At 47.0% G+C, this 15,763-nt stretch overlaps 1 protein-coding gene across 4 annotated transcripts in view; it reads right to left on the bottom strand.

Annotated features, from left to right (window-relative positions):
• Window positions 1-15,763, bottom strand: part of ZNF185 (zinc finger protein 185 with LIM domain) — a 56,300-nt gene that overhangs the window by 18,860 nt on the left and 21,677 nt on the right. For all 4 annotated transcript variants that reach the window (XM_025373173.1, XM_025373174.1, XM_025373175.1 and 1 more), the window contains 2 exons: window positions 14,451-14,540; window positions 7,008-7,205 (listed from right to left, as the gene is read on the bottom strand). In XM_025373173.1, the coding sequence (XP_025228958.1) occupies window positions 7,008-7,205; window positions 14,451-14,540 (288 nt within the window). The remainder of the gene's footprint in view (window positions 1-7,007; window positions 7,206-14,450; window positions 14,541-15,763) is intronic.

The following is a 15,763-nucleotide window of genomic DNA, read 5'->3' as shown; positions in this document are numbered from 1 at the left end:
AAAATTCAAGTTCACAGAATTTACGTAAACTTTTGGCAAACAAGACTAGTTTGATATTGTTAGTTTAATAGACAGCTGTGTGTCTGAGTCATGAGCATTACCTATAATACAACAGAATACAAGCATATATTTTTACTCTACTTGGGTATATTCCTCCTAAACTTAAACAGGTTTACATGTTGAATAAGCTAGTATTATATCTACTACATGTTTAAGATTATAAAAATTTAAATTTGCTTTTAACCAAACTGAGTCATTATTCTGGCAAACTTTATCTCAGCAGTAATTATGTTTTATAATATGTAAGCTTAAAGACAGTTTCTAAAATCTTTTTGGCAACTTAAAACCTTAGACTGATGCTGAATTAAGTTAACTAAATTCATTAAATATCATTTATAAAGAAGATAAAATACTTAGTCACTAGACCTAATTTTAGGTTTATATACTTTTTGCTTTTTTTTTTTATGGTACAGTGGGACTATATTTGGATCTGTTAAATGTGTTCATTTGTCCACACTGCAAAATGGTAGTATAAAGTATATAACTATAAAAAGTTATGAGATGTATATTCATAAGCTTTACTAGTCTGCTACAAAATGCTGGTATATGATATTTCAAAATTACCTACCTCCTGGTTTGCTCTGTAAAAGAGAAGTTATTAATGGTTAAAATTATAATAAGCAAATAAGTGTATATATATATATATCATGTATATATATATACACTTATATATATATAGTCTCATATATATATATATAGTATATATATATAGTCTCATATATATATATGAGACTACTAAAAGTAATAATGACAGAAATGGCAAAGGGAAACAACTTTGTATGTAAGGTATGCAAATATGCTTTTCCTAAGGAAAAAGAAAATAGCTTTGTCCTAAATTAAAATGACAAATAATTTAAAAATGTGTGAGACAAAATGTAAACACATATCTTTAAAATTAGAAAATGTTCACAGAAAAGGAATTTTATTTGTCATGGCTAAAACTAATATTTATTCAGTGTATTTATAAGATTTTCAAAAAAGAATATCAAATATTGTAATTGTATAAAATTAAAATATTGGTTTCTCTGTTAAAATAACAAAATTTTCTTAGGCTAGGTGCAGTGGCTCACGCCTGTAATCCCAGCACTTTGGGAGGCTGAGTCAGTTCACCTGAGGTCAGGAGTTCAAGACCAGCCTGGCCCACATGGTGATCGCGCCACTCCCGCCTGGGCAACAGAGCAAGACTCCATCTCAAAAAAAAAAAAAAAAAATCTTGATCATTGGTCTGTCCCTAATAAAAAGTTATAAATGGTCTGTTTTTCTTCTGAGTAATCTGCCTAAGGGGCAAAGATTTTATGTCTTATCAAAATACTGTAATGCCCTATCTGTATGTTGACTTTATTATGTCCTTATTTTTTGAAAGTCTTTTCAATTTTAAAGGAACTGAAGATTCTTTACAATCATGTTACCTCATATGTTTACTTTAAAATTTGTATAACTCTGATTCACTAGCTAACCAAGTAGTATTTCTCACTAACCCATAATGCTATTCAATCCAATGTTTAAGAACCCCTGACAACTCTTAACATTTGCCTTCCCACAATCAAACCTCAAATATATTTCATACCTAAAACTGACTTTGGGATTTGCCAGGGACCTTCTGGAAAATCTCAAAGGATTAACTCTTTCACCTTGTAACAAGAAAGGTGCAAAAATTAATTAGTCTTATTTAATATTGTATAAATTGCATTGGCAGCATTGTCAAATCAAAAAAAAATGCAGAACCTTCCCTAAATTAGTCTATAATGGGTAAAATGTCCTTAATATAAATATTTTAGAAATTCCATAGAATTCCTAGCAGGTTTTCAGTGTCCTCAGTGCACATGAGATATTGTTCTCTATCAAAGCCCCAGTGCTGCTTTGCCTTATATTAGATAAGAACAATACAAGGTTAGCAGTCATCATTTCAATTATTTTTTAAAATATTAACTTGGTTGCAATTTTGCTTCTCTGATTTATATCCAGTGTATTCTAGGCCAGTGGTTTCCATGGGAAATTCACATTGCCCACTGATGAAATATTGTTAATATACAGATGTTTAGGACCTTTCCTTAACTGCCAATTTGATTTTATTCTGCATCCAAATCTCATGGTTATAAATATGTTCTTACTAGTTTATTTATGTTTTTCTCACTGGCTTGAAGCTTTCCCTTATATAAAAGGATCATTGCCACTAATGTTATTAAGCTTTTGTTAGAACAAGTATTCCCCACATGTGGAATTCTACCACTTCTTTCAAATGACTAAGGAATCCATTTCCCCAGTAAAGTCACCCAAGATATATAATGAGTTCTTCCTTTATCCCCCAAATTACATTGTCCTTATCATCCCCAGTCATCTGAAATGATGGAAACAGTGGAATATTAAAGTGAAAACTTGCAAACTGAAGAAAAACTCAATCTCCCATAGCCTAAGGTATTACCCTTAGCACTGACTGCCCTCTGGTCCTCTCATGCTGGGTCCTATCTACTCTCCCCCCATGTGAGGGAGGAGATAACTGGCCCACCCATGAGAATTCCCTAGTGTCTAGACTCTCAAAGATTCTAATCTGGTCAATTCAGACATTTAAAAATAATGACAAGGATTTTTTTCCATTTTTCCATCTACTCTCCCTGGAAGTTCTACTACTATCGTTGCCTACATCTCTGAAGGCTCTCACTCTGCCTGTCTCTGCCCTTCTTGGAACCCCAGGCTAGTTATCCACTAGGAGAGTGCATCTAGTGGCTTTCTTCCTGGCGTGTGCCCAGACTAGGACTGAGGGAATGCTTGCTACTTAGAACTATTAGCAGTAAGCAGCCCTTAAGCCCCTGGCCCACTGACTCTAAATGCTTCCCATGAGGTGCCATGACATAGTTGACCCTTCCTGATGAACCTAGCCTACTGAGATGCCATGCCAGTGACCAGACCCAAAGACTGCAAATAGAGAACCCAGGTGGTCCGCAAAGGGTATTTGTCTACAGTCGCACCCCAGCATGCTACAGGATTTAGACCACTAAGAGGAAGAGGAGAAGAGCACTTGCAGAGTGCTGCTGTCTGCCTCAGCAAAACAGCACAGTGTGCCAGGGCAATCCGGCCAGGCCAGCCTAGGCAGGGCCTCCACCTGAAAGCCAGAGGCTTGCCTCAGGTGCCCTTGTCAGCTTGGGATCTCCATGGACCAGGCATTTGCTCAGTCAGCTGCAGGCAGTATAGTGGCAGGTTAGAGATACTTTGGCCACCACCTAAGCCAGGAGGGGTCACATACTCCACTCAGTCACTCGACCAGAAATGTGGCTTTCTAAATTGTCACTCCCTCTCCTTCACTGCTCTCCCAAGTCTTACCTGTCATCCAATTTGGGATCTATTCTACTTGTTTTACAGTTCTGTCTGTCTCCATCTCCACCGCTAGTCCCCTAGTCCAGGCCCTATCATTTCTTACAGGGAGGATTCTGTAAGCACTTCCTCTTCTCCCTGCTCCACTCTGCCCACTTCAGTCCACTCTTCTCACTGCCACTGGAGAGCCCACTGCAAAGCAATACTCTCGCCGTATCATTCCCCTGCTTCAAACCTTCCTGACTCCTCTTTGCCCTTGAAAGAAAATCTGAAGTCCCTGTTATGGCATAAAGTTCTGATCCTGCCCATCTGCGTCAGGGGTCCCCAAGACCATCCCTGGGTTTGGTGATTCACAAGAAGAACTCACAGGACACAGCACATCATCACACTCAAGGCTATGGTTTATTATAGTGAAAAGATACAAAGCAAAATCAGCAAAGGGAAAAGCACACAAGGCAAATTTCTGAGGAAACCCGGGCACAAGCTTCCAGAGTCCTCTTCCAGTGGGTCACACAGGATTCACTCAGTTCCCCTCAGCAGTGCGTTGTGACAACAAGTGTGAAATGCTGTCAACCAGGGCAATTCATTAGAGACTCAGAGTCCAAGGATTTTACTGGGTACTGGTCATGTAGGCACCCTCTGCCTAGCCTTTACCTAACAGGCACACGTTGCTTTCACCTATAGGAAACCTTCCCCATTATCTTGTAGCTGTCGTTATCTGCTCACCCCTCCCACATCCATCACGTCATGGCCAGTTTCAGAATGTGTACCCCACCAACTGCACCTGCTTATCCTCCGCTCCCTCCTCAATCCATTATAATCCAACTACAGCCTTTCCCACTGCCCCAACCTACTCCCCTCAAGGTAGTCATGAGTTCTACATAGCCAGATCTGATGGGCCTACTTCAGGATATACAGCACACTGGAAAGTTAGCTCAGCATGGCTTGGTTTCCATGACGGTCGTCTTTCCTAATTCTTCCATTTATTCAAAATTGTCCTTCTCAATACCTCTCTGTAGCTCCTCTTCCTCCTTAAGACCTTTCGGTATTACTTTTCAAAATTATGGTCCATCTGCCTTTGCTTCTCTCATATTGTTACTTCTTTTCATTTTATATATTCAGCTAGGGTTTTAGGGGATCAATAATTAATATCCTCTCTTTTTCTTTTTGAGACAAAAGAAGAGCAGAAAATGGAGATAAATGTCAGCTGATGAAGCAGGTGGCTTTAGATGTACACCCCAAAAAGAAGGCTCCCTCAGCACCCGTGAACCATGTAGACTTACCCACCCAGCCAAGGGCCTAGCTGGACAAGTGGCCCTGGAAGCTTGCAGAGAAAAGTCGAGAATACATGCTTTGTACACACTGCCTTCCAAAGGCATTCTCCAGGCAACCTCATCCATTCCCTTCAGCGACTTCCTATGAGCTGCCAACTCCCAGCTCTCTAGCCCCAGGTCAGATCTTTGCTCAACTCCAGATTTGTTTACTCAGTAATCTACTGGACATCATTGGCTGGAGCCCCCTACAGGCACTTCTCATTCGGCATGGCCCAATGACCTTATCATCTCTCTGCATCTCTCAGCAGGCCTGCCCCCAAACTCCTTACCCCCAGCTAGTTCCTGTCACCACCCATCTAGTTGCCTAGCCCTGAAATCTGGGAAGCAACCTTGGCTTTTCCCTCACTGTTACTTTATTTTTTTAATTTTTATTTTGGAGACAGGATCTTGTTTTGTTACCCAGGCTGGAGTGCAGTGGCAGGAACATGGCTCCCTGTATCCTTGACATCCCAGGCTCAAACAATCCTCCCACCTCAGCCTCCCAAGTAGCTGATACTACAGGCATGTGCCACCACACCTGGCTAATGTTCTTAAATTTTTTGTAGAAACGGGGTCTCGCTATATTGCCCAGGCTAGTCTCAAACTCCTGGGCTCAAGCAATACTGCCACCTCGGCCTCCCAAAGTGCTGGGATTACAGGCATGAGCGACCACGCCAAGCCCACTTTTACCTTTAATAAGTCAAAAATACTTGCAGCCTTATCACCTCAGCCCTGGTGTAAACAAACAGTCTCCAATAAGGCCTCTTGCCTTGTCTTGTCATATACTCCGCTGGCCTGGTCCTCCACAGGGCAATGGAGGGATCTTTTTTGGACTCAAGTCTGGCTGTGGCACTCTCCTGCAGGAAAACAATCAGTGGCTCCCAGGGCCCTCAGGACGTGGGTCACACTCCTCAGCCTAGGAGCAGGTGCCTGCCCAGCCCCTACTCAGTGCTTCCTGCCAAGCCAGGCTGGATTAACCCTCCTTTGTGATGGCTACTGACTGGATGTTCCCTATACACTTGGTGAGCCTCTACTTGGAATGCCTTCCCAAGCACATCCATCTGGCAAAATCTCCCTCAGCCTTCCAGACCCAGCTCCAACATCACTCTCCCTGTAAAGAAAGCGTTTCTTGACACTCCCCCTGCAAAACAAAAACAAAGCCCAGAACCACTCACCTCCTCCTTCATCCACAAGCCTCACTTTTTATATCCCTTCACTGCATGCAACACTGACTAGTTCCAGAAGCCACACGATGTGACGGGAAGTCCAAGGTTGTTCACTGTGTTTTTGGACTGGGCCTTTCCAGGGCCAAGGAGTCAAAGATGGGCTAGATATTCTTAGAAGGTAAAACTTGTTATCTAACAGTTGAGCCAGGCCCTAAAAATAACCTCCCTATCTAACTATTAATAATTATGGAACCTCTGTGGTACACGAAGCCCCAGAACAAAGAAGGCAGATAACTGTGTTTCCTTCATCCCTGCAAAAGGAGCCCCAGGCCCCACCTGCTCCCCACAGCAAATACCCTGCTGGACTCCACCAGCTCCTCTCTTGGGGCAATATGAGTCTTAGCTCTCTCCTTCTACATTTCTGTCTTGTTTAAGAAACTGTTCGCTTTGCACCCCTGGAATCACTGGTCTATTGACGTGTCCAGAGCTGCAGGGACATGCAGTGTTTGCGCTGGCAGGCGAGATGCCTTCAAGAGAGCCTGACTTGAAATTCTCACACCAATGCCACGTGGTCAGCTCCAGTAACAGGCATGCTTGTCCTCTTGCTCATGCACGCTGGCACACATCAACACATGGCCAGTCACATCCTGTGTCACTCTCTCATGCCTGCTTACCCATGCTCCCTTTCTCTCCCTCTGGCCTCTCTCTCTCTCTGCTTCACTCCGTCACTCTTTTGCACTTGTACCCTCTTTCTTTTTTGCTCTTTCACACTCTGTCCTTCTCTGACAATGGCATTTTATGCACACCACACAAATTGCCCTCACTCTGCCCAGGACCCCCACCTGTAGAGCACCTGTACTCTGAGAGACAGCCTTCCTTCCTGCCCCATGCATTGGGAATTAGCCAGGGCTTCTCACACCTGGGGACAGACACATCCTCCTATCACAGTCCCCTCCCGGCCCCTTGAGCCACAAGAAGCCTGATGACACTGCTCTAGGACCAAGGAATCACCACCATGACCCACTTACAGAACAGGCACCTGGGTGTGCAATGTGTTGGGTATTGGCACAGGGTGTGGGCAAGTGGTTCCTACCTGGGTCGCAGACCCCAACAAAAACACGGGCTCTAGAGGCAGAGTCCACTGCAGCTCAGCCCTTACCTGCTGCCACAGCTCTCTCGTCTGACAAGTCGCTCAGATCCGCTGGGGCTGTTCTGCCGCTCTGGGGTGCTCGGATCTGCAGGTTGCTGAGTGGGTACAGCTGGGTCTCCTTGGCCACCTCCTGGGGCTCCAGGCCTCTCCTGCCAGGCCTCTCTGACCTTGGTGGCCACATTCTTCCCCTCATAATCCGCCAAGGCCCTGAGGAAGAATAAGCACCCTTATGAAAAAAGTGCTCTGAAACTAACCCTGCCTCAGTCCCAGCACGCAAGCTGGCTGTCACCTCCTGTGGACTTGGAGGCACTCATATCCCTGAGAGAGGGGCAGAAAGGAGCCAGGCACAGCCACAAGTCCAGGGAGCAGACAGTCTCCTTGGTAGGAGTCCAGCACCGCTGCTCCCTTCCCACTGAAAAGGCGTCCCTGTGTAATAGATGAAGCCGAAGCCGAAGCCGAAGCCGAAGCCGAAGCCTCCGATGTTTTTGTTATTGTTGTTTGGAGGCAGGATCTCACTCTGTTGCCCAGGCTGGAGTACAGCGGCGCCATCTCGGCTCACTGCAACCTCTGCCTCCTGGGCTCAAGTCATCCTCCCGTCTCAGCCTCCCAAGTAGCAGAGACTACAGGTCCACACTACCATGCCCAGCTAATTTTTGTATTTTTTTTTCTGTAGAGACGGGGTTTCGCCATGTTGCCCAGGCTGATCTCAAGCGATCCTCCTGCCTTGGCCTCCCAAAGTGTAGGGATTACAGGCATGTGCCACTGCACCCAGCCCTCCAATTTTTGGCTTTTGCCACCCCTGAATCCAGCAAGAAGGACGGGGCTTCCCCCAGATGTCTCAGGCATCAAGCTCTTCAGGGGTCTTCTCTGGCCTCACCCCATGCTTGCACTGTACCCTCCAGTCTGGGTACCATGGGAAAGAGGCTGCTAGCTGATCCTCCATTTCCACACCCCTCCCATCACCAGCCCCACCTTGAGATGCAAGGTACTGCTTCCAGAGTCTACTAGGCGAGGTGCAAACACCAAGTTGGGCTACTAAGAGAGTGAGCCCAGCATTTCAGAATGAAAATCGACTTCACCATCACCTTAATCCTAGCTCACTTTGAATATAACCTTCCCAACATCACCAGCCTGCCTTCAATAGCTAGTGGGGGCTACCCCGAGACAAGAACACACTACAAACTACCCTGGGACTCTTTGTATATAGGAATTAACTTTGTCTAGACAGGCTTCCTGCCTTCAAGCTGGAATAACAAGGCCAACAGAGGCCACACTTTTTGGAAAGTATGCCCTGAAAGCAATATGATTCTTCAGCCTCAGGTGGAGGTGGGGGGGACTAAAATTCTCCAGCAGGGACAACAAGCTAATTGCCACCTCCAGCTGCACCAGGCAGAACTGCAGGCAAGTGAGTATGACGCCACACAGTAACTGTGGGAAACCATCCCACTGGGCCTGTGCTTCTCTGTGCTGCTTCCACCCTTAGGGCCCGCTATGCAGATCCAAAAGTGGTCTTTCTGCACAGGTAACACCAGTCCCAGGGTTGCCAGCAGGGTGCCCTGACACACCCGCTCAATCTCTGTCAGTGACATGCTTGCTTGAGTCAAAGACAGACATACAAGGCCTGAAGAGCTTGTATCCCTACTGTGGTAGCCCTGACTTAGCTTTACTATGGATTCAATCAGAGTCCCGTCCTGTCCCATGTCCTCTGCAGAAATACACTAGTAGAGGTTGCCCTCACCAAGTTTGTGGATAGAGCCAGAATTCTCCACAAAGAGAAACTTGGGCTCTACTGTGACACAGGGACAAATGGATGAACAAGGCTTCTTTGTTCCTAGGCCTGTGGCAGGGCCACTGTGATTTTAGTAGGTATGACCTATGTGGGTCATAAAAAGGAAATCTTAGGCAAACACTCACAGGAAGCTCTGCTGGACAATGTAGCATCCAGGGGAATTACTTCCCAGCTATCTGTCTGAGTCCCTCATGAACTGCCTGGAAGTCAAGTGGTTAGAGATAGGCAAGGTAACACAGGGGATGGTGACCAATGGGACTTTGGATTTGGGATTGATTTCTCTGAAGCCTTTCCTTCTGAATGTAATTGGACCAAAGATCCAGTAGCCTAGTACAGCCATTGTCAATTCCTGACACAACCATACTCTACACACTTCCATTCTTTAAAAAAAAAAAATTGTAGTCCCGGCGTAGTGATTCACGCCTGTAATCTCAGTACTTTGGGAGGCAGAAGTGGGTGGATCAGTTGAGGTCAGAGTTTGAGACTAGCCTAGGCAACATGGCAAAAACCCATCTCTACCAAAAAATACAAAAATAAGCCAGGTGCAGTGGTATGTGCCTGTAGTACCAGCTACTTGGGAGGTTAAGGCAGGAGAATCACTGGAGCACAGGAGGCAGAGGTTGCAGTAAGCCGAGATCACCCCATTGCACTCCAGTCTGGGGTGACAGAAGAGCAACACTGTTTCAAAAACATATGTATATTATATACATATATAAGATATATATCATATATATGATATACACATATAGATATCATATATGATATACATATATGGATAGATATATATATACACACATATATATATATAAAAAATTTGTAGAGATGAGGTCTCACTACGTTGCCCACACTGGTCTCAATCCCCGGAACTCAAGTGGTCTTCCTGCCTCGGCCTCTCAAAGTATAGGATTACAGGTGGGCGTGAGCCACTGCACCCAGATGACACTTCCACTCTTGTACTACCTCCACTAGACTCCTCCACTGGCCAACAACGGTTGCCAGTGGTGAGGAAATGTGGGGCCTAAACTTCACCTGATCCTCATGAAGAAAAAATATAAACTTGAGAAGCCCATGCTTGCAACATAATGAAGAAAACAGCATGTTCTATATGTAAAATCTGATGACAAAAGTTTAGTAGGAAGGAGATGAGATATCGTGTCATGTCAAATGAAATCAAGCCAATAAAGCTGGTAAAGTCAGCCTTCCGAGTGTCCCTGAACACCTCTGAGAGCAGGAGATATTCCTCTGGTGCTGCTTCACTTAGCTTGCAGGTTTAAATGTCCTACACGCTTTGCATATACAAACCGATTTGGCCGTTTCAACAACCCTATATGGTAGGAGGTATGATTACTACTATTCTACACGTGAAGAACCTGAGGCACAGAGGAGATGAGTAACATGCCCAAGGTCACGGAGCTTGTAAGTGACAGAGCTTGGATTGGAACCCAAAGCACCAGAGTTCAGGCTCTCAACCACTATACTATACCGCCTCTCCCTGTAGTGTGATGGAACGGCCCAAGGTGGAATAGGGCAGAGTCCCCACAGTTTGGGACAGTTAAAATTGTGTTGTAACCTAGGGAAAGTAAGGCTCCACTGCCCTGCAGGATGTCAGGACGACGCCACCCCCAAGGCGCTCCCTCATCAAACTCCTAGGAATAAAGTCCCTCCTCACTGAGCCCCACAGACCAGCCCCGGTCAGCCCAAGGGCCCAGCGTGGTTGGAGGGTCCACATCCCCTCCCCCTGGGCAGCCCTGACGACCCATGTCCGGTGTACCGGAGGCCATGGCCGCCAGGGCTCCCCGCGGAACAAGCTCAAGTCGCAGCGGCCCCGTTCGGTCCCTCGCGGGACCGCGCTTCCTCCCGCCGGGGACGGTCCACGCGCGGTCACCCCAAGGCCACTCTGGCCGCGGCTTCAGACCTTATGCGGGGGAAGGGGCAGCCAGCGCCTCGGGCCCATTCGCGATCCTCGGGCGACCTCTGGCGGCCGGCGCGGGCATGGCCTCAGGAGAATCCCCGCCGAGGCCGAGCTCGCCCCAGGCGGCCATTTCACTTTGTGGACAGTCGCATTTTCCCGGCGTGCACTGCGACCGAGTTCGGGGCTTCAAGAAATGGCGGCGTGCGCAGGCGTACTCACTACGGGCGGGTGCTAGCCGAGGTGCACAGGCGCGCACGCGTCGCGTACGCTGGTGGCTAGTGCGCATTCGCACAGGCGCAGTCCCTGCTACCCAGACTCCCGGTAAGGCGAGTGCTGCGGTTCTCTTCCATCCGTTTTTCTTTTCCGCCCCTTCTGTCTTCCCAAATAGCTCGTCAAAGCTCTAGAGCAGGATTTGTCAACCTTAGCACTATTGCCATTTTGAACCCCATAATTCTATGGTATGTGCTGGGGGGTGTGGGGTGGGTGCTATCCTGTTCACTGTAGGGTATTTAGTAGCATCCCAGATCTCTACATTTAAGAAGCCAGTAGTATCTCCCACTCCCAGTTTTTACAACCAAAAATGGCTCCAGACATTGTATCGTAGCAGGCTGGAAGGTTTGGGAGATGCCCCTGGTTCAGAACCACTACCTGAGAACAATGGTTCTCAACCTAGCCTGGAAAGAGAATAAACTGGGGAGCTTTGAAAAAGACACAGATGATGGAGACCCGCCCCAGAAAAATAAAATCCAAATCTCTACCTGGGACTTCGGAAAGTTTTTGTTGTGTTGTAAACCAAAAATAAAATTCTAAGCTCCCCAGCCGAATGAATGGACACTTCTCTCAGCCAAGGGGACACAACGTGAAAAACTAGTTCAGGTCATGATGAGAAAGGGGAAGGTCGGATATGCCTCAATATATTCTCCATTTGGAATTCACACCCAACTGACCAGTATTAACATTGAGAGAGATATTCAGACTGACAAAACAGACTCTTTGAAGCAATAATATGCCAAATTCCAACCTGACTCTAGTATAGCATCACATGACAAAGAGCAGGTAATGAAAGAAATTGAAGTATTTTACACCAAAATATATTTTTTGACATATTTTGAAATAACCCTGCAAAGCTGTCTCTCCTGGGGGAAATTTAAATTCTGTAGAGAATCTTCTTCCCTTTCCAGGGCTTTTTCTGATCTGAAGAGTTTAGCTGAGAGTCTAGCACCTTTTAAAGGTCTGAATAAGAAACATTGGTCATCTATTGCTTCTAAGGGCGGCCACTTATGAGACTTCATCTATATAAGAACTTTGGTCTCCACAACCCCTTATCTTAACCCAGGCACTCCTTTCTATTGATTGCAGGTCTTTAGAGAATAACAACTCTTTCAGCCAATTGCCAATCAGAAAATCTCTGAATCCACCTATGACCTGGAACCCCACCCTCACCCCCACCCCCACCACACTCCCAGCTTTGAGGTGTCCGGCCTTTCTGGACCTAACTAATGTATACCTCACATATATTGATTGATGTCTTATGTCTCCCTAGAACATATAAAACCAAGCTGTAACTGAACCATCCTGGGCACATGCTCTCAGGATCTCCTGAGGCTGTGTCACGGGTCATAGTCCTAACATTTGGCTCAGAATTTCTTCAAATATGTTACAGAGTACGGCCTTTTTCATCAACAGTGTGTTTCAGTACTTCCTAGGTGATTCTCAAATACAGCCAGAGTTGTGAAACACTGTAATCAAGAAAGTCTGTACTGGCCAGGCATAGTGGCTCACGCCCGTAATCCCAGCAATTTGGGAGGCCAAGATGGGTGGATCGCTTGATGTCAGGAGTTTGAGACCAGCCTGGCCAACATAGTGAAACCCCATCCCTAGTAAAAATATAAAAATTAGCTGGGCGTGGTGGCATGAGCCTGTAATCCCAGCTACTCAGGAGGCTGAGGCAGGAGAATCGTTTGAACCCGGGAGGCAGAGGTTGCCGTGAGCCGAGATCACGCCACTGCACCCCAGCTGGGGCGACAGAGTGAAACTCCGTCTCAAAAAAAAAAAAAACCTCTGATTTTGCAGACATTTAAACATCAGAGGAAAGTAGTGTGAGCCTGGCTCTAGAGTTAGCTGGATCTGGGCTCTGTTCCTAGGTGTGTTCATCACAGGAGTGAGTCCCTCAATTTTCTCCTCTGTCAGGTTGCATAAGAAGCCTTATCCTTTTCCACGTTTGGGGAGAACTAAGGTGAGATTACACAGCATGTTAACCATGTTAACCAGCTGTAAGTTACTGATTCTGGGTCTTGAGACTAGGCTCCAAAGACAAGATTTCATACACTAATTTTTCATAGTTTCTCCTGAGGATTTTCTTAGAGCCTCTTCCCTTGGAACTCAGCTCTGCCACTTGTAAGGCCTTGGCTAAGTCACGTAATCTTTCTGTGCTTCAGTTTCCCACCTTACCCATCTCACAGGGTTGCTGGCAAGGCTGTAAGGCACCTGGCACAGCACAGTATTGGTGTCAGCTATTGTTTTCACTCTGATTGTTAATTGTCAGTGCAATTTGAATGAGAAAAGAAATATATTAAGGCCTCATACCTTAGATATCCATTGCCCACCCCAGCCCCCAGCATCTTGGTTTAAGTAAAAAAGCAACAGCAATGTGGTATGAAAATGCAAACATGCATTCACCTTTTAAACACCTAAATCACATCAGACTCCCCTTTGGCTTAAAACTTGAAACAAGATCCAATCTCTTAATCATGGCTTACCAAGGCCCTGCTCCATCTATGGCCCTCCTCACTGGCCAAGCTCCAGCCACTCTGTCCTTTGGAACATGTTAAGCATGTTCCCATCTCAGGGTTATTTGGTTTGTGGTTCCTTATCTACAGCTCTCTTCACCGTATTCTTTCTAGAGTTGGCTCCTTCTCATCTTTAGAGGAGCTCGCCTGAGTTGCCTTTTCCACCCACCTAAGTCGTACCCTCCTCACCGTCATCACTCTATCTCAGCTGCGGCTGTTTTCTTTAGAGCACTATCCTTCTCAGGAGGCACAGAGACCTAGGCTCCAGGCTTTTGGATTTTGTTGTAATCAGGCATAAACCTTTGAGAGACTGTGAGGAGAACCATATGAGACGCTGTGAGTAGAGGGCTGTGCACACAGTAGGCTCCAATATCACAGTACAAGAGGCCAATCAAGCCCTACCTAATTCACTGAGCCTCCTCTTCCAGCACTCCCTGACAAGGACACTCATCGCTGACCACACCCAGCAACATACAGTGCCCAGGAAACACCAGGTTTTCTTGGGCCCTTTACGTATCCTGTTCCCTCTGCTTGAAAGACTCCTCACCTGTCAACATTCCATTCAAAGGCCACCTTCCCATGAAGCCCCCTTCCCCTCCTCTAGCGCTGATGTATTGCTCTAATCTGAACCAGCCTTTGCCCACCCCCGGCCTGGGAGCTCCTGGAAGGCAGCGGTGTTTCTGATTTGTCTGTGTGCTCCAGCCTCCAGCAAAAGGCAGGTGCTGTCAGAGTGGTTGTTGACTGAAAGACCCTTTCTGAGTATGGTGTACTTCCTGGCCAAGGCAACAGAGTTTAGTAGAAAGCTCCCTGGCCCCAGAAGCCAGAGGGTTCCCGTTGGGGCTTCTGCCCTTGCTATGTGCCTCAGGCCAGCTCACAAACCTTGCTGGCCTTCCTAGCCAAAGGCCAATGGACACACAGCCCAAGCTGCGTCTCTCGTTCAGCACTGTCTCCTCATACCTTACCTCTTTGGGTCTGCCTTTGCATCCTCCCGGGCTGCTGTGCTGTCGCTCTTCCTATCAGCAGGGACATCAGAGACTGAAGTGGCACTGGAGCTGAGGAAGGAAACACAGGCCCGCTGAGATCTCAGGCCAAAGAAGGCTGGGTCCCAGGTCTTCTCCCTCCAGGCTGCCTTCTCACCAGAAAGGGGGAAACTGTGTCTTCCAGTAAAGGCTGGTGTCTCAGTCTTGGCATTAGTGTGGCACCAATGCCACGGTGTGTGACAACCTCGTGTCAGCTTTGGACATGGCCTTAGCACCTGAGTTCAAGAGCAAGCACTGCCCCTGACCAATTTGGGTTCCCTGGGGAAGTCCCCTCCTGGTTTTGGGTTCTAGTATCCTGTAAGGTACATGGATGTGCTTTGGTCAAGGAATAGGCAGAGGGGGATATCCAGGCCTGCATGACTCAGTGAGTCTGGTGCACAAGTGCACACCTCCACTTCTTATATAACCTGTTTGTGTAAGTTCATACTTGGCTCTAAACCACTATTGTCTGTAAAAGGTATAACTGCCCTGTTGACGCTGTGTACAGGGAACATGTCTCTTGGGGCTTGGCTCAGCTCATCATGGCTTGACATGGCGGGTGCGTGGGAACCCAGAGAAAGAGACAGCGCAAGAGCTGTCTGTCTTTGCAGATGGACAGAGGGGAACCAGGACACAGCTTGGTTTGCCCATGCCCAGGGAGAGAAAGAATTAAGCGGCTGACCCTGAAGGCAAGGGAGAGCTGGCCACGCAGCTGTGCGTGGGGGCCATCGGACTAAGCAGCCAAGACAGGGCAGACAGTGTGAGAGTAAGCTGCTAACGATTTGAAAGCTAGTTTGAGAAAGCTGTGTAAGAGAGCTGCTGCTGAGTAAAGTCATGTCTCATTTACCCGCTATCTCTTGAGTGTTCTTCCAGCTCCCTGCCCCATGTCCAACCATTCCCCTCAGCCCTGAGCTGCGGCTGGAACCTGACCCTGAGCATGACGTATCCTTACCTGACCTACACCTCCTTAGGGTTTGTGGGAGTCAAGAAAGATTGTTCCCTACTAGCACTTGCCAAATGCTCCTCACACCCACAGCAAAGTGACCATGCCCACCCAGAGAGCCCAGCACCAACCTACATGGACCCAAGCTGAGGTGGCAGAGAGGAGGGCATTGGAAGGCAGAGCCTAGGAAGAGATCCTGCTAGGAGGTCTCAGAGAACCTCTGCTGTAGGGACTACAGCCAAGTTTAGCAAGCAAATCATGGCTTTGCTGTCACCCAGCTGTGTGACATTGGGCATGTTACCTGACCTTTCTT

This window comes from Theropithecus gelada, chromosome X, assembly GCF_003255815.1.
Source record: "Theropithecus gelada isolate Dixy chromosome X, Tgel_1.0, whole genome shotgun sequence".
Taxonomy (NCBI): Eukaryota; Metazoa; Chordata; class Mammalia; order Primates; family Cercopithecidae; genus Theropithecus; species Theropithecus gelada.
Note: the sequence above shows the minus strand (reverse complement) of the source record. Positions and strands in the feature narration are given on the sequence as shown.